The 21,573-nt window shown below is 40.1% G+C and overlaps 1 protein-coding gene across 6 annotated transcripts in view; it reads left to right on the top strand.

The window, feature by feature from the left end:
• Positions 1-19,137, top strand: part of KTN1 (kinectin 1) — a 115,736-nt gene extending 96,599 nt beyond the window's left edge. For 4 of the 6 annotated variants that reach the window (XM_075530935.1, XM_075530938.1, XM_075530934.1 and 1 more), the window contains 11 exons: positions 183-272; positions 2,037-2,117; positions 2,917-3,006; positions 3,131-3,223; positions 5,710-5,781; positions 6,012-6,095; positions 6,262-6,345; positions 8,822-8,905; positions 13,885-13,977; positions 14,875-14,992; positions 18,830-19,137. In XM_075530935.1, the coding sequence (XP_075387050.1) occupies positions 183-272; positions 2,037-2,117; positions 2,917-3,006; positions 3,131-3,223; positions 5,710-5,781; positions 6,012-6,095; positions 6,262-6,345; positions 8,822-8,905; positions 13,885-13,977; positions 14,875-14,992; positions 18,830-18,834 (894 nt within the window). In that variant the 3' untranslated portion in view covers positions 18,835-19,137. The remainder of the gene's footprint in view (positions 1-182; positions 273-2,036; positions 2,118-2,916; positions 3,007-3,130; positions 3,224-5,709; positions 5,782-6,011; positions 6,096-6,261; positions 6,346-8,821; positions 8,906-13,884; positions 13,978-14,874; positions 14,993-18,829) is intronic. The other 2 variants (XM_075530939.1, XM_075530937.1) reach the window with 1 other exon arrangement.
• The last annotated feature ends 2,436 nt before the right edge of the window (positions 19,138-21,573 follow it).

Here is a 21,573-nt window from a genome sequence, read left to right as displayed (position 1 = left end):
AAATATTTCTCTTAAGAAGTCGTTTTGACACATTAAAATGGGAAATGTTAGACATTTGTCAGTATTGAAATCAGTGCTTTAAATACTATGACCTTTTCACCTCTCGAGGTTTAAAAGACTAGCACCTGCCTCTTTAAATTCTGTAATTTTGGAAACATGATTTGGTTTATCATCTGCTTTAGGAAAGACAACAACATTTAGAAGCGGTGGAGTTGGAAGCTAAAGAAGTTCTGAAAAAATTATTTCCGAAGGTGTCTGTCCCTTCTCATTTGGTAAGATTTATGAAGTCTTCCCCATGAGTCTGTGAGCTGGGTCAGCGACCTGGGACCAGCCGCGTTCGGACTCTGCACGTGGTTTTGATGGTGCCTGCACTCCTTCACCGGCCCTCCTGCTACCCTGAGTGCGTTTGAGTACCTCGTGTCAGTAACTTGGCTCCAAACTATTTCTCATTTCCTCCACTGATACTAATATTTTATTGTGAAAACATTATGCATGAGACATTACTTGGAGGATTATAAATATATTTAAGAACAATATTTCATTAACGTTATATCAGTAAAGTTCTCAATAGGAAAAGAAGGTAGGTTTAAGAGATTGCTTTAAAAAAATTTTTTTAGGAACACCGTATTTTCACATTAAATGTATTAAATACTATGAGCCAGATTTTTTGGTATTTCAAAGCCTTATCAACCATTGACTTACCAAGCACAATTCTTGAAGTTCATGTAGAACACCTGCATTTACTTGAGGTTCTGTGTATTTTCATTGAGAGAAAAGTTACCTCGGTTCAGAGAACTCATCAAGCAACTAGTTGCAGGAAGGAAACGCTTGTTTCCGTACCTGATGGTATAGCCCTTCAAGTACTTGACTGGAAAATTGTTACACGTATTCTAGAATACGGAGTAGCAGAATAAGCCCGGTGTACCCAGTCTCCCAGCCTAGCAGTTATCAGCATGTGGCATGCGTCAATACACACGTGAGTTTTACCTCTCACCCCACACATCTGAGATGACTTGTTGTAAGCATCAGATGGCAGAAGGTTTCACCTGCAATTATTTTCAGTATGCATTTTTAAAAGATACGGATTTCCTTTCAACAAGCAAAATATAACCCAAACCACCAAAATTTTAAATCCTTAATAATGACTTGGTGTTCACATTTCATACTTACATAAATTGTCTATTTTGTTTTAACTAAATAATAGTTATGGTTTGTTTTAATCAGGATCCAAATATCGTCACTGTGTTGTGATTGGTTTAAGATATTTCTTAGGTCTTCCTTGCTTTCCCTCAGACTCTCCCTCCCAAAACACCCCCTGCTCCCCACCCACAGCACCCTCTTTTGACCTAGGGTTTCCCATAGTGTGGATTTAGCTGACTGTCTACCAGTGGTTCAGGGAATCTTCTCCTGTGCATAGCTCATCCATTAGAAGTTGAATGTAGAAGTTTCGATCCTACTCAAGTTCACTGTTGGGGTTGGCTGGGTGGCAGCAGGAGCTCCGAGACGTCACACAGATGGGTAGCATTTGGCTGCTCTCTAAAAGTTTACAGGGTGGGGCGCATCCAGAGACACCTTGGAAGAAAGGGTTGCAGCCATTGAGAGCGCAATGGAATGCAGCCTGTGGGGTGTCAGGAATGGGCATCGACCAGATGGCAGCTGGTCTGGGTTTTGTTTGGGTGTTGCACAGTTGGAATTTTTTAGGCTGGCTGTGGGTATTTTTTGACATGAAACTCTGATCATGTCTTTGTTTTGTAGTAGGACAAGGTGTTTCTTACTGTTTTTTTTTTGGTGTTTTTTTTTTTGGTATTCATGTCCTGCCACAAATTTGGACTTGACCATTCTCTGAAGAGCTCAGGTTCCTTGGACTGAGTGACAGGGAAGGGGTGGGGAATGACCTGTTAATCAAACAGAGTGGCCTGATCTGTGTAGAGTGTGAGCCTTAGCTACTTGCTCTCTCAGACTGTGCTGTGTCTACATACAGTTCTCATTGAAATATTTTTGGAAATTGATTATTTTGACTTTTCTCCCCCTGCCAGAGTTATAGTGAATGGTTACATGGATTTGAAAAGAAGGCAAAAGAATGTGTGACTCAAACTTCAAGTTCAGAGGAAGTTAAGGTTAGTTCAAGAAGTGAAGGGTCTGTATTTTAATCAAACATGGAAAAAAGAAGTAACTCGGTTTGTCTTTATGAAGTTGGGGAAGATACAGGGTTGATGTGAGAAGAATAATGATCTTTTGGTCAGGTGTAATATAGTTTATCTTGTGAAAAAGTGGAAATACATCCTGTTAAGTCTTCCTTGCAATTTGATTTGTATATAATACTAATGGTCAACACTCCTTTACTCTGTGTCTTAATCAGTTTTAAAACTGAGTATGTAGTTATATGCTAATATCCTTTTAGCCTAAGTTTAAAAAGTAAAGATCTGTTAAGATAGGTTTGTAGAACCTGATTAGTTTGCTGAAACATCCAAAAATACCATCATTAGGAGTGTTTAGAAATTGTGTGTGTGGTTGTTTTTTTTGAGTTGCCAACTGAGGTTTGGGAGATTTTACTTTTTAAATTGAGAGTAGCATAAATAATATTCTTTCCCATTTGTGTAGTGTAGGCACTGTGATCTTACTTCACTTGTATCCTCTGATTTTACTATCCAGCTAGAGTGAAAACCTATTACACAGTGATGTGATACATTTTTTAGTAAGCGGAGTTAATCAGTTTCATTATAACGCCAACAACAGCAATAAAAACCAAAGGCCATTGAACTTCATTGTCACATAGGATGTAGTAATGTAGTGTTTCATTATAAAATATTTTGAAACCAGTTATCATATTATGCCATTAAACATTGAAACAAATTTGAAGTACAAAGTTTTCTGGTGAAATTAAATGGGAACTTTTTCTTATTTCATTTTTTGCAGGTTCTAGAGCACAAGTTGAAAGAGGCTGATGAAATGCACACCTTGTTACAGTTAGAGTGTGAAAAATACAAGTCTGTCCTTGCAGAAACAGTGAGAGATGATTCTAATCTGAGTTTTAGCTTTATTTAAAAATCTTTAACATATTCCCTAGTGACCTAGTTTATGTTGGCATTTACACATGGAATTTTCAAAGTAACCCTATTTTTGTCTGTAGGAGGGAATTTTACAGAAGCTACAGAGAAGTGTAGAGCAAGAAGAAAACAAGTGGAAAGTTAAGGTTGATGAATCACAGAGGACTATTAAACAGGTATTTAAACTGAAATGCGTAGAGCAGTGGTTGTGAGTGTGGGTCCTGGACTTGGAGCACCAGCGTCACTTAGGACAGGGGCTCTCCACCTTCCTCACGCCACCACCTTTCAGATAGTGCCTCGTGTGGTGGTGACCCCCCAACCATAACATTATTTTCGTTGCTACTTCATCACGGTCATTTTGCTACTGTTATGAATCGGGCGACCCCAGTGAAAGGGGCGTTCGACCATCAAAGGGGTTGTGACCCACAGGTTGAGAACCACTGATCAAGAGGATTGAGATAGGATTGAGTTATTCTAAAAGCGGTAGCTGCTAATCACTGTTCTCTCAAATACAACATTGTGGGCTTAGGATTCCCATTCCTGCCCCTACCAGAAGCCTTACTAAATGCCCATGTCAATCCAATCCATGGATCTTCAACACCATTTTTCAGTTCAAAAACTCATTCTATTCACACTGGCACTTAAAAAGTCATTAATTCCACCAATCAAAGCACTCTGCTATTCAATGGTTAGCAGAAGAACCTCTCATCTTGCCTGGAGATTAAGGTTTCTGGTAGTATAATAGACTCTAAAAGCCATATTCTTTTCCAACACATCTCGGAACAATATGAGATTCATAAGATAAAACTTTGTAAAGGAACTCAAGATGACATTTCCTATCCTTAGCAGAGATGGTAGTATTTCAAACCATGAAAATCCCCGCTCTGGAGCTCTTTCCACTGCCTTTCCCTTTCTTCACGTGTGAGGGCACTACTCAGGCAGGAGGACACTCGCGGAAGGGTCAGAGCAGTCTCACTCTATGCAACCGTGGCCCCGGGGTTCATTCTGCTCCTGCAGCTTTGGGCTTCATGAGGACCTGTGAAGACATGCCTCTGGAAGAAGGATGACATAAAAAAACTTTGTCTCCAAACACCTCACATCATAAAGTGGGTAAAGGAAGTTGAAATTGGCCAATGAGAAAATACTGGAAAAACCAAAAGTAGCTCCCAGGCAGTCCAGGCAAAGGCAAATCTGTCACTTGGTGTTTTTCACTTGACATAAGTAGATCATTGTACATTCCAAAAATAGTAACTCGGACCCCCTGTCCCATTCCCCTAGCTTCTACATAAAAGACACAGAAATGCAGCCAATAGTTGAAATACCTGAATAACAGGTCGTACAGCCAGAACCAAAGACCTGGCAGGTGCCCTAAGCAGAAGAACAAAGACAATAAATCCATAAATTTGTCATTAAGTGTTCTTAATAGTGTATAAAAGTAAATAATCAGGGAAGTGTTCCCATGGAGATAGGAACACATACAGCTAAAGGGTGTGAAGAACAAGTAACTTTCTCTAAAATCTGTGGGTGGAGACCCTGCTCACGGCGAGCAGAAGGGCTAACCTGGTTGTCAGCTCCATGTACTACAGAGTGGTTCTTGACCTTCCTAACACCGTGACCCTTTCATACAGTTTCTCATGGTGTGGTGATCCCCCAACCATCACATTATTTTTGTTGCTACTTCATAACTGTAATTTTGCTACTGTTATGAATCGGGCAACCCCTATGAAAGGGTCATTTGACCACCAGAGGGGCCTTGACCCACTGGTTGAGAACCGTGTACCTAAGCACCTGAGCGAAATGCCCCACCCCGATGTCCTTAGTCTGAAACTGGAATGGAACCCAGCAGCCTGTGCTTCAGTCCGGCCTTCAGGTAATCCTGATGGCCCACTCAGGTTTCAGCTGGTTTAGAATACGACTAAAGATCATGATATAGCTTGTAGGACAAGAAATCCCATTGCCCTGGACTTGATGCCGGTAGGACAGACGACGACTTCTTTGGGTTTCCCATGGGATAGAGTGGAGCTGTCTTGGGTTCTGATATTATAAGTCTAAGTAGTAGATAACGCCAGCTTTCTCCTTCCTCAGAGCAGCTAGTGGGCTTGAACCACTGACAACCCCTATACCACCAGGAAGTATATTAAGTGCTTTGGAGATTATTGAAATATTATGTGATAATAATGTCAGATAAATTCTGGTTTTAAAACCATTCATGTTTAATCCATGAATTGGGGGGGGGGGTATTAGATTATTCTGTTGTTCTTGGAACCTGAAGGTTATTGCAGTCTTAGTTTTTCTCTCAATTTTCATGGTGTGTCAAAAGGGAAATTAATCAAGACTCTGTTGCCCACTTAACTTTTCTGGCTCAGACTGTAGAATTGAGGAACTGTGTGTGCATGCATCTGGGACTTACACATAAATGATTATGAAATGGTTAAGGGAAACGTAAGCACTGTTCGTTGGACTAAATCATGGAAATGGAGTAGGTGCAGATCACAATTTTAGTCAAGTGAAATATGACTTTTTAAAGGTCTCTTAAAATTCAGACTGACTTTAAATAGGATGTAGTTCTAAACCTTGGGTGTATCCAGTTAACTACACGTGAAAAACTTGAGGCTTAAACCTTTGTTGTCTACTTCGGTCTTACATCTTTTTAACATTTCAGATGCAGTTGTCATTCAGTTCTTCAGAACAAGAGCTAGAACGATTAAGAAGAGAAAATAAAGATATTGAAAATGTAAGTTATTTGGCTATTTGATTTGTAGCCTAGGATTAAGGGACATCCCAAGATCTTTGTCTTAAGATTTATCTAATAATATAGTTGCTGAGCTGTTCAGAACGTATCTGGGAGAGTGTTTGAAATGATAGCTTTTTTTTGGGAAGTGTGATAACTTTGCACTGTGGGGGAAGCATCATGAAAGGGAATCGTGTATGTTGTTAACTCTTCCTTCTGGGTTGCTTTGCTAGTTGAGAAGAGAACGAGAGCATTTGGAAGTGGAGCTAGAGAAGGCAGAAATGGAACGATCTACTTATGTTACTGAAGTCAGAGAGGTACATATGACTAATCCTCCCTCACCCCCAAATTCTCAATTCAAGTTACATTTATTAACAGTGATAAAATGTTCAATTGAAGTGGTTTGCTGCAGAGCTTCTGGGTAGCATACAAAACATGAGCTATCAAAAGGAGATCAACCTTAAACTCTAAACTTCATTGCAGCTGAAAGATCTGTTGACTGAATTGCAGAAAAAACTTGATGATTCATATTCTGAAGCAGTAAGACAGAATGAAGAGCTAAATTTGGTAAGAAGCTTATTCTCCACTGAGTGTCAAGTAGGCTCTGAAAACACTTGTGTTGACATGTGGAGAAACCACCCAAACTTTTTCCTTCTTGCTAACCTCTTTAGCTTGGCATTTTTTGCAAGTTTATGATAATCTTCATATTCTGATGGCTCCTAAGATGACCTTTCTTTTCTTGACTCCTACGACAGTCCTCCTTTTCTTAGCTCTTAATAATGGCATGCTTGGCTTCCAACTGTTTTTCAGAACATTTCAGCATTATTTTCAGTGACTAATGAAATAAAGCAGATACAGATTTCTTCTCAGGCTCTCAGAGTTACTGTATCTCCTATTTTCTAACCCTAGATAAGAGTCTTCATGTTTGAAGATGTATAGCCTTCATTCAAAGGCAATGATCCAATCCAGTTTCTTATTTTAACTTAAAAAAAATGATTAGAGATTTTAAAAGTTTGTGAAATTCTTTATCAGCAACATATTATTTATGAGCATAGTAACGAAAACTATAACTTTGGCGCTATACAAATAGCTTACTAGCTTGTTCGATATTCGCAACCCCCCTGCAGGTACCTTGGAAGGTAAACCTGGGCATTGGCTTCTGAAAAACTGGCACCTTCACCCCCTGTGGGACTGCGGTGCTCTGATGTGGAGGGGTCGCTGTGCATCAGCATCGGCTCCACAGCAGCAGCAGCAGCAGCATGCCCGTGCTCGTGTTTTCCTGCTCCCTCAGACTGGTGATGACAGGAGTAGTTGTCAGACACATATAACTATCTTATTCTGTTTTGAATGACAATAGTTATGTCTCCCATTACTTAAAATTATAACACAGAATTGGGTCATTTTAAAAGAATTGAGACTAAACTCAAGAAAATGACCAAAAATATTTTCTCCTTACCCATTAACCTTGTGTAGTGAATGGAATCTTCTCATTGCCTTTGGTACATAGGCCAAGGAAAACTTTGATCCATTCATTTGTAATTGGTCTTCTATGCAATGGCAATGGTTAATGGGTATCAGTTCTAGAGTAGGGCACTTGGAAATAAACCCACAGAAGATGTATGTATTTTACCCTTTGTTTTATTTACCTCTCACTTTATTTAATTGAATCCACGCTCTTTGCAACCCAAGACCAGTTATATGTATGTTTGGAAAAGTCTTTTCCAGATGTCTTTTGCTGGAGGATTTGACTTTGAACTCGGAATCAGTGGCAGGTTCCCATAGTAGTTTCAAGCTCACTGATTATAGTGATATCTCTAGTCAGCCTGCTGTGCTCTGAATTTTTTTTTTTTTACCGCTTTATTTCTTTTATGGGACCATTTTGAGAGGTATATGATTTTTTAAATAAATGATGCCTGGAGTTTGTAATCTTTGTTAATTTTTTTTGTTCAGGCTAACAATCACTACATTATAAAGCAATTTTATATACATATATGCATTTTGTGTGTTTACGGGCCAAATGAATAAGCCTCTAATGTAAAACAGTAAACTCAAAGAGTTGAAGTAACAGAGCAAATTCTGTATCATATGGGTGTTTAAATAGCATTCCTAAAAGAAACATTTCCAAATGAAATACTCTCCACTAATTCGCTCAGTGTGAATTGTCAGCGTATTTCCTCCTTTTGGGTTTCTGGATGATTTGAAAAGTTATACCTAGGGCTGGGAGTTTTTTTTCTTCTCTAAAACAATGATTCCTAAAACGATTAACTGGATAAGTTTAGTAAGAAATGTATTGTTTGTCAAATATAGTCCATTTACTTCACTCACGTTTAAGCAGAAAATTTGTTGGAGTGGACACAACAGTGTGATAGAATTTTATACGTGCTTTAGTGAGTTGGCTGTTGGGAAATGTGCACCTAAGGGCATTTTGGCTGGTATGATTCCAACTAGTCTATACAATGTGGTATTCTGGAAATCAGGACCAGCAACATATAAATGTGTGACGTTTTCATTTTACTGAATATATAATCTGTTCAATGTCTTTTAAAACATTAACAGTTGGCTTTTTTAGCTAAACAGTAGATCAGAGAGCCTTTAAAGACGGGTTAGTAAATTAAAATTTTTATTCTGATTTCTATTTGGAAGAATATGACTATAAAATGCTCTACATGTAATGAATGATATTTTCGAATGCGCTTTACAAGATTTTGCTGGTTTTGTTTGGAAGAATGTAAATATAAAGTGTTTTATGAGCACTGAATGAAAGTACTTCCCTTAGGCGCTTCACTAGCATGTGCTGGGTTTTTGGGGCATAGACACTCCCACCCTAAATGCTAGTTCATTTCTGTGACTCACATTTAGCTTTGCAGATGGGGATTTCCACTGCTTCGCTTTTCTATACATCGGTACAGCATACTGGCTAACCCGCTGTGTCTTCTGTTAGCAAACTCATTCTTTCTCATTCGTTCATTCTTAGCCCTAGAGGTGTCAGCAGAATTGAAAAGGTGCATAGTAAGCTGACAAGAGTGTTGATTTATTTTTACAGTTAAAGGCGCAGTTAAACGAAACGCTCACAAAACTTAGAACTGAACAAAATGAAAGACAGAAGGTAGCTGGTGACTTGCATAAGGTAAGAAGACCCTTGTCGAAGATGCAATATTGTGATGCTACCTCTCATGAAGCTCTAGCAAGCTGCTGATTCTGGATATGTGGTCTTGTACCAGTATATTAATTTGCTTAAAAATTTAAGTTTCATTACTTAAAGTTACTATTTTGAAACTAAACATTCAGTTTGGTTTCTGAGTCAAATTTGCATAATCATTTTATATTTATATACTTATTTTTATGAGATATAATGTAAAATTTTAAGTTTAATTGGTGTTAAATCTTTAGGTGGGGTTGAAGAAAATTCAACCCAAATTCCCCCATTAGAATTTGCTTATGTAGTCATTTAAAAAATACATCATAGTTTCTTTTTTTGGATAAAACCAAAGACGTAGTTTTTGTGTTAAGTTGATATTACAGTTTTGCTTTGGGATTTTTATAGTAGTATAATTCATATATGTCTTTAATCAAAGTTGCACTAGAGCTTTGGTACTGTTTCTGGGAGATACATTTATTAACAACACAATTCGATTTGGTACTTTTTTTAAGTTGAAAGTGATGTTGGATGGTTAGAGGTAGCTGTACTTGGTTTTGTGCAAAAGTCTAGGAGTTTAGAATTGTGTTAGATTATTTTTGGGTCACTATTACCACTAGGTAAAATGTGATCTTAAGGGAAATCCTAGGACTACAAGCTTCAATAAATGATACACAATCAAGGCAGAGCAATCTGATTTTCACACATGACTTTGGTTTTGATCCCTGGATTAAAATATAAAATGTGTAACTTTGGCTTAACAATGTAATTACTCCAAAAGTACTGTGAATATATTAAGTAAGTGCTTAACAACAGCAACTATAAAAGCATCATTTATGATAGCTAAAAATGACAATCATCGATGGCCGTTAAATGAAATGCCTATATCGTGGAAATTGTGTGCAACACCTCATTTGAAAATCTCTTACTCACCCACCAGCAAGAATCAAGTTAGCGAAGTACCCAGGAAAGCAAACAAACTAGAAAGCAGCATCTCTAAGTATGTTCAAAATATTGCTGTCAGGGCTCCAGTTCATACTGCTAACATTGATTCCCCAAACTGTGTTTAAACATGTCTCTGTGGTCGGTGGCTAGCTGCAGAGGAGTGCACTTGATTACCTTAGGGTGCTTTCACAAAAAGACATGCTCGTACCCTGGAAGAAAGGTTCTAGGTCATTGCTAATATCAAATTTGTAACAAATTCAAGTGAACACCATCCCAGATTATTGAAGCTTTGCGGCAAGTTTGTCCGAATGCTACCCAATATACAATAACATTTTATATGGATCCAGCATTTTATTGAAAGGTTGGGATCACCATAAAGGTGAGCTAAGATGAGCCAAGAGAGCGGAGATTGTCAGCTTCAGGGAAGTAAGAAACTGGGACTGAAGTCCAAAAATTAATGGAAGAAGACCAAAGAATTCATTACCATTGGTACAATAGCTGCAGTAGTCCACACAGGCTCTGACGTGACTATTTTTTCGATTTTATGCAAAAACCTTGGCGTCGGCAAGCTTTCTGCTCCATAGGTGCTGACAGTGTTATACAAAAATAAGCGAGCTGAAATTGCTGATCTGCCCATCATGTGTTTAAGCTATATTGAAGCTAAGGAAGACAATTTTTTTTTTTTTTTCAAAACCCAAGTAATTTATTTAGAGGGTGACCTTTGTGATGAATAGAGCCCATAGGGTAAGGGTGAATAAGAGAAGGCGCTCAAAGCAAGGAAGCGACTGGGACCCGTCCAAACCAGGGTGCACACTGCAAGTGCACACAGAGCTTCAGAGAACAGCCGAGGGCACCGCCATGCCAGTCTCAGGTGCCTAACTTGAACTGAGAATGGTTGAATCTCAGAGGAAAAGGGCAGGTCCAACATCTCCAGGGAGAAACCTCTCTGGGTTAGGACTCCTCCTGCCTCTCTTTTATTTTTAAACCGTTTTTATTAGGGGCTCATACAACTCCTATCACAATCCATACATACATCAGTTGTGTAAAGCACATTTCTACATTCATTGCCCTCGTCATTCTCAAAACATTTGCTCTCCACTTAAGCCCCTGGCATCAGCTCCTCATTTTTTACCCTCTCCGCTCCTTCTCCCTCATGAACCCTTGATAATTTATAAATTATTATTTTGTCATATCTTTCCCTGTCTGACATCTCCCTTCACCCACTTTTCTGTTGTTCGTCCCCCAGGGAGGAGGTTACAACATGTATCGGCCAGGCTGGCACAATAAACTATAGCACATGTAGATCCTTTTAATTGGTTCCCCTTTCCAACCCACCCTCCCTCTACGCTCCCAGTAACGCCACTCACACCACTGGTCCTGAAGAGATCATCTGCCCTGGATTCCCTGTGTTTCCAGTTCCTATCTGTGCCAGGTTACATCCTCTGGTCGAGCCAGATTTGTAAGATAGAATTGGGATCATGATAGTGGGGGGTGGGGGAGAAGAAGCATTTAGGAACTAGAGGAAAGTTGTAGTTTTCATCATTGCTACAGCGCACCCTGACTGGTTTGTCTCCTCCCCGAGACCCCTCTGCCAGGGGATCTCCAGTGGCCTGCAAATGGGCTTTGGGTCTCAACTCTGCACTCCCCCCTCATTCACTATGGTAAGATTTTTTTTTTCTGATGATGCCTGATACCTGATCCCTTCGACGCCTCGTGATTGCACAGGCTGTTGTGCTTCTTCCATGTGGGCTTTGTTGCTTCTGAACTAGATGGCCGCTTGTTTACCTTCAAGCCTTTAAGACCCCAGATGCTGTATCTTTTGATAGCCAGGCACCATCAGCTTTCTTCACCACATTTACTTGTTCACCCGCTTTGTCTTCAGCGGTTGTATCAGGAAGGTGAGCATCATAGAATGCCAATTTAATAGAAGAAAGTATTCTTGCATTGAGGGAGTACTTGAGTGGAGGCCCAATGTCCTTCTGCTACCTTAATACTAAACCTATAAGCATATGCATATAGATCTATTTCCCCTTTCTCATACATAAATATATTTGCATATGTACATGTCTTTATCTAGACCTCTATAAATGCCCTTTGCCTCCCAGGTCTTTCCTCTATTTCCCTTGACCTCCCTCCTGTCCCATTATCATGCTCAGTCCCCACCAGGGATTCAGAAATTCCTCTTGGCTACATTACCCTTGATCATGCCCTACCAGGCCTCCCACACCGCCCTCACCACCAGTTTGGATCACTTGTTGTTCCCTTGTCCCTGGGCTTGTTAAGGCCGCTTCCTTCCCCCAATCCCCTCTCTCATGTCCCCCCGGAACTGTTGGGCCTGTTGTTTTCTCCTCCAGATTGTTCATCCAGCCTATCTTATTTAGACAGACCTACGGAGATAATAACATGCTCAAAAAACAAGACAGAGCAAAACCAAGTAACAATATAAACAAAACAACAAGAAACCAATGACAAAAAACCAAACAAAACAAAACAAGAAAGAAAAGCTTGTAGTTAGTTCAAGGATCGCTTGTTGGCCTTTAGGAGTGTTTTCCAGTCCAGTCTGTTGGGGCACCACTCCCTGGCCTCAAAGTCCACTTCAGCATTCCCTGGGGACCTCGCTGCTCCATTCCTTTGCTGTTCTGTTGTACCCCCTTAGTGTTTTGCGGGATCCGATTGGGTGCAATTCCCACATTGTGTCTCTGGTGTTGTCCCCTGTAGGGCTATGGGTGAGTGAGGGGTGCCATGTCTCAGTGGCCCAGGCCATGTGGTCTTCTCTGTGCACTGGCTGCTAAAATTGGGATCATCGTCCTCAAGGCCTGGTGGCCCAGGATGTGCTCCACTCTCCTCACCTCCCCTTCATCTGCTCCCATGTGCTCTGATCAGATATGTCCCTCTCCCGGAGCTGCAGATTCAATGCTGTCTTTTGAAATAAATTCTTCTGGGTAGAGGGGCAGGTGTCCACTTAGTAGTTGGGATTGGGGCCAGCCTCCCAGACGTCTCCACTGGTTCCCTACTCCATGCCGGCATGTTGCATTCACATCTTGGAGCACTGGGTTGAAGTCTGGCCCCTCTTTAAGGAAGACAATTTCATGGAATGAATCATAACCAGGAACTAGTTTGAGTTTACCAATATGATCCAGAGGACAAGATCAAATCAAAACTGAATGCCGAGGGGATCTGCTAAGCCAATTCAAGCCAGAGTTGATAACTGTATTTTTGCGTTCACAAAGGGGATTTTCTCATGGGATACAAGACAATCATGAGTGTTAAGTTTGATGAAGTTTTAAGGAAATAGAATTTTTGTTGGTGAGAAAAAGGCCAGGAAAATTGAGCTGAGGGATTTTTTTCCCTATCAGGACAATGTTCCTTCTTCTTCAGGGTAGTATGAGAATTTCTTTCAGAAGCCTTAGCTCATCCCCCCCACCGCTCTGAAGGCTGCTCTCTGTTCCTGCAACTCAAAAGAGCATTGAAACGGAGCAAGACCGTCTCATTGTAGGATGCCAAAACTGCTCTCCTGACAGGATGTAAATGGAGGAATATAGAATCTTTTGGGAAGGGTTAGGTGGAAACAATGCCCTAAATATATTTGAAAGACCACAGCTTCAAGCTTTGATATTTTTGTGTAACGGAGGTTTCTATGATATTTTGACTGGCCCTTCTGTGTTCAGGCATATTTGTGTGATCTCTCTTTTTGTGTGCATGACCAGTTTCTGCAAGCACGTGCAGGTGAGAGATTGACTTAGAAGAGGGTCAGCAATTATTTTCTTTTTCTGAGCCTTGGAATAAATATACTAGTTCATTGTCTCTATTCTACATTATAACCTGAAGCAGAAAAGCAATTTTCGGGGGGTGGGGGGTGGTGGAAACAACTTTGAATACATAGGTTAGCTTTACATTGTATTTTAAGAATAACTTTGATTTGTCCAAAATATGCACCAAAATTTCTCATTATTTTCCCTCATGTTAATGTATTCTTTCATGTATTCATTAATTTATTCATTATTACCATATTATTTTTCTTTTAGGCGCAACAGTCATTGGATCTTATCCAATCAAAAATAGTAAAAGCTGCTGGAGATACCACTGTTATTGAGAATAGTGATGTTTCTCCAGAATCGGTATGTATTCTCTTTAACCTAGAACCTCCGGAGTAATGTAAATTATGCAAAGAATAAAATTGTGCAAGACTTGTCTCTCCCTGGAAAGATGCCTATGCAATGCGTTGCGTCAGCTCTGTCTCACTTGTAACTGACGATAATTTTTTATTAGCAATATCTTACCTCTGGAATGCAGTGCCTTCCTTTGCCCTGAGGAAAAGGGCGGTGGGGTGGGTGGGTGGGGATTTTGTTTTTACCTTTAGCTTGGCGAGGGGATTCGTTAATGAAGACGTGTGTAGAGGCGGCATGGTCACTGGTTACAAATATAGACTGGAGCAAGCTGTTGGAACCCTGGCCATCATGTGGTTGCCATGAGACTGACAGGTCCCGCTCCTTGGCCTCTCTCTGTCTTACTTAGTTCCCTCCTCTGTAAGAGGCAGTGCTTATGTTGCCTATCCTTTAGGGTTGTTGAAAGAAATAAAATGAGCAAACACCTGAAACCCTTAGAATAGTGGGGTTGCGCTACTCCACAGCCTGTGCCAGTTTATAAGATGCAATGAGTGTTAATGATGCTCTCTACTGTTTCTGTTGTGAGTGTGCTCTCTTTTGGTTCTGGGTCAATAAACTTTTTCCTACAAGGCGGAAAAATATTTCTGATATTTATGGACTCTAGGTTTTTTTCCTTTTGTAGTCCAGTGACTGTATGTATCACTTACCTGTTTTGAGTTCTGTCTAGTTTGCCCCATTAATTAACATACACTATTTCTCTTTATGGTTTTTTTTTTTGTTGATTTCTATTCCACTTTTCAGATCTTTCTGTATTTATATTTAAAATACAAAATATGTTCTAGGTTTGGTCTAAATGCCTTTTCCTCATGGCTAGGAGTTCTTCAATCACTTCTGTCTTCTTTTTGGCAGTCTTCTGAGAAGGAGACCGTGTCTGTCAGTCTCCACCAGACTGTCACACAGCTACAGCAGCTGCTGCAGGTCGTGAACCAACAACTCACGAAGGAGCAAGAACACGATCAGATACTGGGTAAGGGCCGTTGAAGGATTGCCGTCTGTACAAGGGCCGTTGCCTCTGTGCCGGCTGTGTTTATATCTGTATGTGTACGTCTTTTGAAGGTCCTGAGACTTGTAAGTAAGGGAACAGAAGCCTTATCTTTGTCTCAGACTTTGTGGTTAGCACAGCCCAAGATCTAAATGCTTACCACCCCCAGGTGCCTTATGTGGGGAGTTAAGGTGTTACAAGGATGTTCTGTGTCGCTTTAGTACAGTTTTTTCACTTCAATCCCTTTCTCTCCTCATACCCTCTTGTGCACATTGCCGGATTTAACCATTGCACTTCCTTCTCTCAGGGAGCTGAACCGGCAAAGCATATGTGTGAATTGATGAGAGCAACTCAAAAAATATTTCTACAAATTCATAGGAGCCTTATTACAAATATCAAAACATGAAGCTACTATTTGCCAACATATCCTCCCCACAGGTCCATAGGTGCTTCCGAAGGTGGTTTATCCATCTCTCTTACCCTGCACTCTTAAATTTCATACCCCATTAAAACAGCAGTGTGGGGTATCCGTGAATAGCTCATATGGTTTTCCTTTTTAAACATTCCTTGAGTTTTAAGAACAAAAGGAAGTCTCAAGGAGCAAGATGAGGGCTAACATTTTTGTAGGCCAGCCCTTGTCTCCTGCAAAGAATGAGTAGGTGCCTTGTCCTGATGAGACCATTCTACACAGCTTTCTCCTCACCAGTGCAGTTTTCAGTTTTCTTAAACGTGCCCCTAATAAGTGCCTGCGATCATCCTGTGTCATTCAAGAAAACTATCAAGATACAACTCATTTGAAGTGCCAGAAAGTAGTTACTGGAATCTTTTGAGTTGACCCCTCTGCCTTGAATTTAAGTGACTCAGTAGATCCTCTTGGAAAGCTACTGTTTTGATTGAACCATTAGGGTTTGTTTTTTTCTGGGGGGTTGCGGGTGGGAGAGAGTCACATTAACAAGACTAACACTAAGTGTATTGTTGAGAAAACTTGTATACAGCTGCCCACCAATCACAGAGACATGCGTGCGTAGCACATTTTGTTTGGAATATGAAAAACTGATTGCCATTGAGTCGATGCCTACCTATAGCAACCCTGTAGGACAGGGAGAGCTGTCCCTGTAGGTTTCCCAGATTGTAACTTACAGGAGTAGAAAGCTCTGTTTTTCTTCCTCAGAGGGGCTGGCGATTTCAAATACTGACCTTGCAGATTGGAGCCCAATGTATAACCACTGGGCTACCAGGGCTCCTCTTTGGAATAAGCCTGTGTGAATATGAAGTAGAGCAATAATTTCGGACTCACTTTAATATATAAATTCATTTCAAGGAAATGGCTCCCATAGTTTAGGGGCTGGCAAGTCCCAAAGCTATAGGTAGGCAGCAGGCTGGAGGCATCTGCCAACTTGTGATTGGCATAACTGATGACCCCTAAACTATCAGGGCAGGCAGAAGATGCTGGCTCAGCAGGTTGTGGGAGCTGGTGCCTCGAAATTTGCAGGTCAGCCAGCAGGCTGCTGGCTCACATCTCAAGAACCAGAGGTCAGAGGATGAGCGGCTACAGGATCACAGCACGAGAAGGGCGAGCTTTGTCAGAAGACCCACATAAGAGAATCCTTCGTTTTTCCCCATGAACTTTTGAAACACCCCTGTAGGTAGCCTGGCCAAACCCTCCCTCTTCCCCAACCAAAAAAAAAGAAAAAAGAAAGAAAACCCCTTTCAATTGATTTGCTGCTTCTATCAGATCATAAAGCAGAGGATGATTATAAAGGCAATCCTTGAGTTATGAAAGTTTGAAAAAGAAAGTTTGATTTACTTTTAACCCATAATTATGAACCCTCCCAAAAAAAGCCTATATCTTGAAATTTTGAGGCATATACTGTGGTTTTAATAACAAATATGCACTACTTTGTGACACATCCAAACTCCTGTATTATGTTAGAGATGTTTTAGTGTATCAGGAAGTGTGTCTTTAAAATTTTTTACACTTGATCTTAGCCAAAAGACCGAGAAGGGATTTTAAAATTTTTTATGCATCAAAAGGTATGCTGTATCCTATATAGTAAGACAAATGCTGATTCACTGATGGTTGGCAATGAACGGTTTCTAACGGTTGTGAATTGAGCACAGATTCCACGGAAAGATTCAGGAATCGGACTTGTTTTTACATCAGGAACTGCCTTTTTGTGATACCTGCCAAGACCCTGTGAATTATATCCAGACCAAGGTGACACATAAGATGAACCAGCACATTCTACCTCTTGTCCGCTTGGTGCCTGCGTACATTATCTTTAAGCAAGGGCAATTATAAAGTCATCCTTGTTCCGGATGTCAGGGTTGCTGAAAATGTGTGATACTGTCTCCTGGGGGATGCTGGAAGGAGATGCCTACACTTTATCCTGGATAATCAGCTATAGTACAAAAGCTTTTAATTGGCAGAGGGGAACTAAGTCATTTTCTTTTTTCCTGAAAAGAGGAAAGTAGGCCAGATAAAGTTTGAGAGCTTCTGATCTAACTACACAACTAACATGCATATAACTGAAAACATACTAGCTTATGTTTTGTAATAGGTAATAGAATGAGAGATGAAAATGAACTCTTTCATATAGGCACGTACACACCAACCACAAAGCAAGGAAGAAATACTCAAAAACAATTATATTGCTCATTTCTACAACTGGTACTTGGAAGTACCTTTTACATCCGTCCATTGGTTCTTCCCTTTGCCCTCAGGTGACAATGGTTCTTTGCTTGATAGGGAAACCCAAACCATTTTGAATAGTCTGGGCCATCTGTAGTCATGTTGCAATTGCCTGGCTGTGGTTTCTGATTGCCGTTCATCCCAGGGCATGAGAGTACTAAGAGTTCCTGTGGGGTCCCCTGTAGTCCAGAGGTACTGTACTTTTATCTCCACTGTGTAACACCAGTCCTCTTCCCCTGGGAATCAAGAGCGGTCACACTAACTGATAGGATGATCACTTCGTTCTTTGCCTCAGTTATGTGATTCTTTTCAGCTTTACATTATTAACTTGTTGGGCTCCATGTTGTATAACTGGAGGAATTCTGCCTACTTGTTTCTTTTCCCACCTCATTCATTTCCCCTCACACTTTATTAATAAGGAGCCCTGGCAGCACTATGGGGTAGATAGATGTTGGGTTGCTAACCACAGGTTGCCAGTTCAAACCCACTTGCTGCTCCAAGGGAGAAAGATGAGGCTGTTTACTCCTGTAACTGTTTAAAAATAATATTATTCTTTTATAAATATATAATAACATTAGCACATCCAAAACAATTAGAGTTCTCTAGTATCATTTGATATTCCATATTTAAATTACTCCTGGTAGTATCAAAAATACCTCTCAACTATTTTTCTGACCAAGGATCCAATTACTATTCACATTTTGCATTTACTTAAGCCCGTTTAGTCTAATTGCTTTTGAAGTTCAATATTTTTAGTCTTTCTCTGACTTGGAAAGCATCATATGCCTTAGAAACTGAATGTCTGAAATGTAAAAGTTATTGATTCCTGGCAAGTACTACTTTATTTCATGTTCTCTTGACTAGTAGTAAGGGAAATAAAAATCTAATACCATGCTTTTAAATATTTTCTAATAAGATATAAAACAGTCTCTACATAATTCTCAGTTTTTTTGTGTGTGCTTGAGCTAAATTTTAAAAATCTGGCCTCTTCTGACTCTGGAGATGTTTCTCATGTTTTTGATTTATCATTTCTATTAGTTGCTTTAAACCTAGTTGGAATTGGGCCTTGTTAGAGCAAATGTAATATGTACTTTTGTTGAATGAATGTCTTTCTTTCTGATCTTTTACAGAATGAAGTAATTGGGAAACTGTTCGTTCAAGGATAACAGAAGGCATTGTATTATATTTTGCCAAATTAAAGCCTTATTTATGTTTTCACCCTTTCTACTTTGTCAGAAACACTGAACAGAGTTTTGTCTTTTCTAATCCTTGTTAGACTACTGATTTAAAGAGATAAAAATAAAGCCAACTCTGTAGACAACTTCAGAGTTTAGTTTTATAATAAAAACTGTTTGAATAATTAGACCTTTACATTCCTGAATATAAAATAAACATGTAATCTTTTATCTTATTTTGCTCAATAAAATTGTTCAGAAGATCCAAAGTGGTAAAGACAATATCAAATTTAACCTTTTAATGCTGATATTGTGCACTTCTACATAACATTTTGGGGAAATGGCTTGCCTTTCCTTTGAATTCAAGAAAACACTTATGTTGTTGTTGTTGCTAATTTAATGTTTGTAATGGTATTATCTCAAAAACAATACAACCAGATGAGTTGTGGGATGACATTAAGAACGTAATACATGAAGAGAGCAAAAAGTTGTTATAGAGGTAGGAAAGAACAGACAAATGATTATCGCAAGAGACAATGGCACCTGGTCTTAAAATGTAAAGTAACCAAAACAAATGGAACAGATGATGGAATGAAAGAGTGTTTCAAAAGGTGGCTTGAGAAGGCAGAAGTAAATATTCTAGTAAAGCGTGCAAAGCCCGGAGTTAGAAACCCAGAAGAGAACACTGGACATTTCTTAGACTGAAAGAAATTAAGAGCATGTTCCAGCCTCCACCTGCAACATTAAAGGCTTCTTTGGACAAGGCGTGCACAAAGCAGGAAGCATCAGAAGGACCTGGGAGGGACCCAGAGCCACCGTGCCAAGAAGGGGTCTCCATTGCACTAATGCGGGGGGGGGGGGAGCTTATGATCACAGGCCAGGAGTAGTAAGAAAAAGAAGTCCAAGCTGCACTGTGAAAATATATGCCATAAAAGATGGCTCTGGGTGTTGAAGTACCAACTGACATGTTACAGCAAACAGCTGCAATGCTGGAACCAACTCACCTAGGTCAAAATATTTGGAAGATAGCTGTCTGGCCAGCCAACTGGAAGAGATCCATGTGTGGACCTATTTCAAATAAAGATGATTGCAATCGAATGCAAAAATTATCGGACAGATTACAGGATGTTACATGCATGTAAACTTTTACTGACGATAACTCAAATGATTGTGGCAGTACAGTCGCAGGGAATTGCCAGAAAGTGAAGATGGATTTAAAAGGGGCCATGGAATGAGGGGTATCATTGCTGATGTCACATCGGTCTTGGCGGAAAGAGGATAGAAGAACGATGTGGACCCTGTGTTTTTTTGACTGTGCAAAGGCATTCAACTGTGTGGATATAACAAACGATGAAGAGCATCGCAGAGAATGAGAGTTCCAGAACACATCGTGGTGCTCACACGGAACCTCTACACAGACCAGGATGCAGGCATTTGAACAGAGCAAGGGCTACTACATGGTTCAAAACCAGAGAACGTTTGTGTCAGCGTTGTATCCTGTAATGATACTTAGTCTGTATACTGAGCAAATAATCTGCGAGGTTGGACTATGAAGAATGTGACATCAGAATTGGAGGAAAATTCAATAACAACCTTTGATGTATAGAAACAGCCGTGCTTGCTGAAAGCAAAGAGGACTTTTGAAGTTGTTGATGAAGATCAAAGACTACGTCCTTAAGTATTTTACCTCAACATAAAGGAAGTAAAACTACTCACATCTGGACTAATAAGCACAACATCTTGATAAACGGTTGACGTCGTCAAGGATTTCATTTTACTTGGACAACAACCAAATCTCATGGAAACAACAGACTAGAAATCACATTTATCACATTGGGCAGACCCGTTAAAACGACCTCTTCAAAGTGTGTTAAAAAGCAAACGTGACCATGAAAGATAAGATTAGGCTGACCCAAGTCATGGTTTATAATTTTTTTAGGTGTGCAGGAAAACCTGGACAATCAGTCAGGTAGACCAAAGAATTGATGTATTTGAGTAATATACTGGCCCCCAATACTGAAGATGTCATGGACTGTCAGAACAATGAGCATTATTGTCTTGGAAGAAGTATAGCCAAGAATGCTCAAGAGAAGTAATGATGGCTGGACATCATCTCTCATACTTTGGATGTGTTTTTAAGAAGGACATAAGCAGGGAGTCAGTAGAACTGAGGAAGGTCCTCAGCCAGATGGGCTGGCACAGTGGCTGCAACAATGGGCTCAGACACCAGCGACTGAGGATGGTGCAGGGCCAGGCAGTGTTTGGACCAACTGGGTATCTAGCCAGTACTGACATTACTTAACTCTGACTTGCTTTAGTTTTCCACTGAATTTTACAGGTTTTTATTAGCAATACAATTTAAAATAATTTAGACCTTTTTTTGGCACAATAAAATGCAATTTTCATATGTCGAGTTCAAGTGGTTACCGAGGGTCACATCGGGTTCCATTCTCACTGTCTTTGCCCTTGTCTCACTACTGTTAACATGCTGAGTCCCTTAATATTCTTAGCTGTAGTTTACAGTTATCTTTTTCAGAGCCCAGGTGCCAAAGTGGTTACACATTGGACTGCTAACTGGAAAGTCAGCAGTTCAAAGCCACCAACTGAATGAAGACGGTTGATTTTTTTCTTTTCTTTAACTCTTCATAAAGAGTCTTAGAAACCCACAGGAGTTGTTCTACCCGGTCCTATAAGAGCAT

The sequence above is a fragment of the Tenrec ecaudatus genome, chromosome 14 (genome assembly GCF_050624435.1).
Source record: "Tenrec ecaudatus isolate mTenEca1 chromosome 14, mTenEca1.hap1, whole genome shotgun sequence".
Classification (NCBI taxonomy): Eukaryota; Metazoa; Chordata; class Mammalia; order Afrosoricida; family Tenrecidae; genus Tenrec; species Tenrec ecaudatus.
This window is presented reverse-complemented; position numbering and strand designations above follow the sequence as displayed.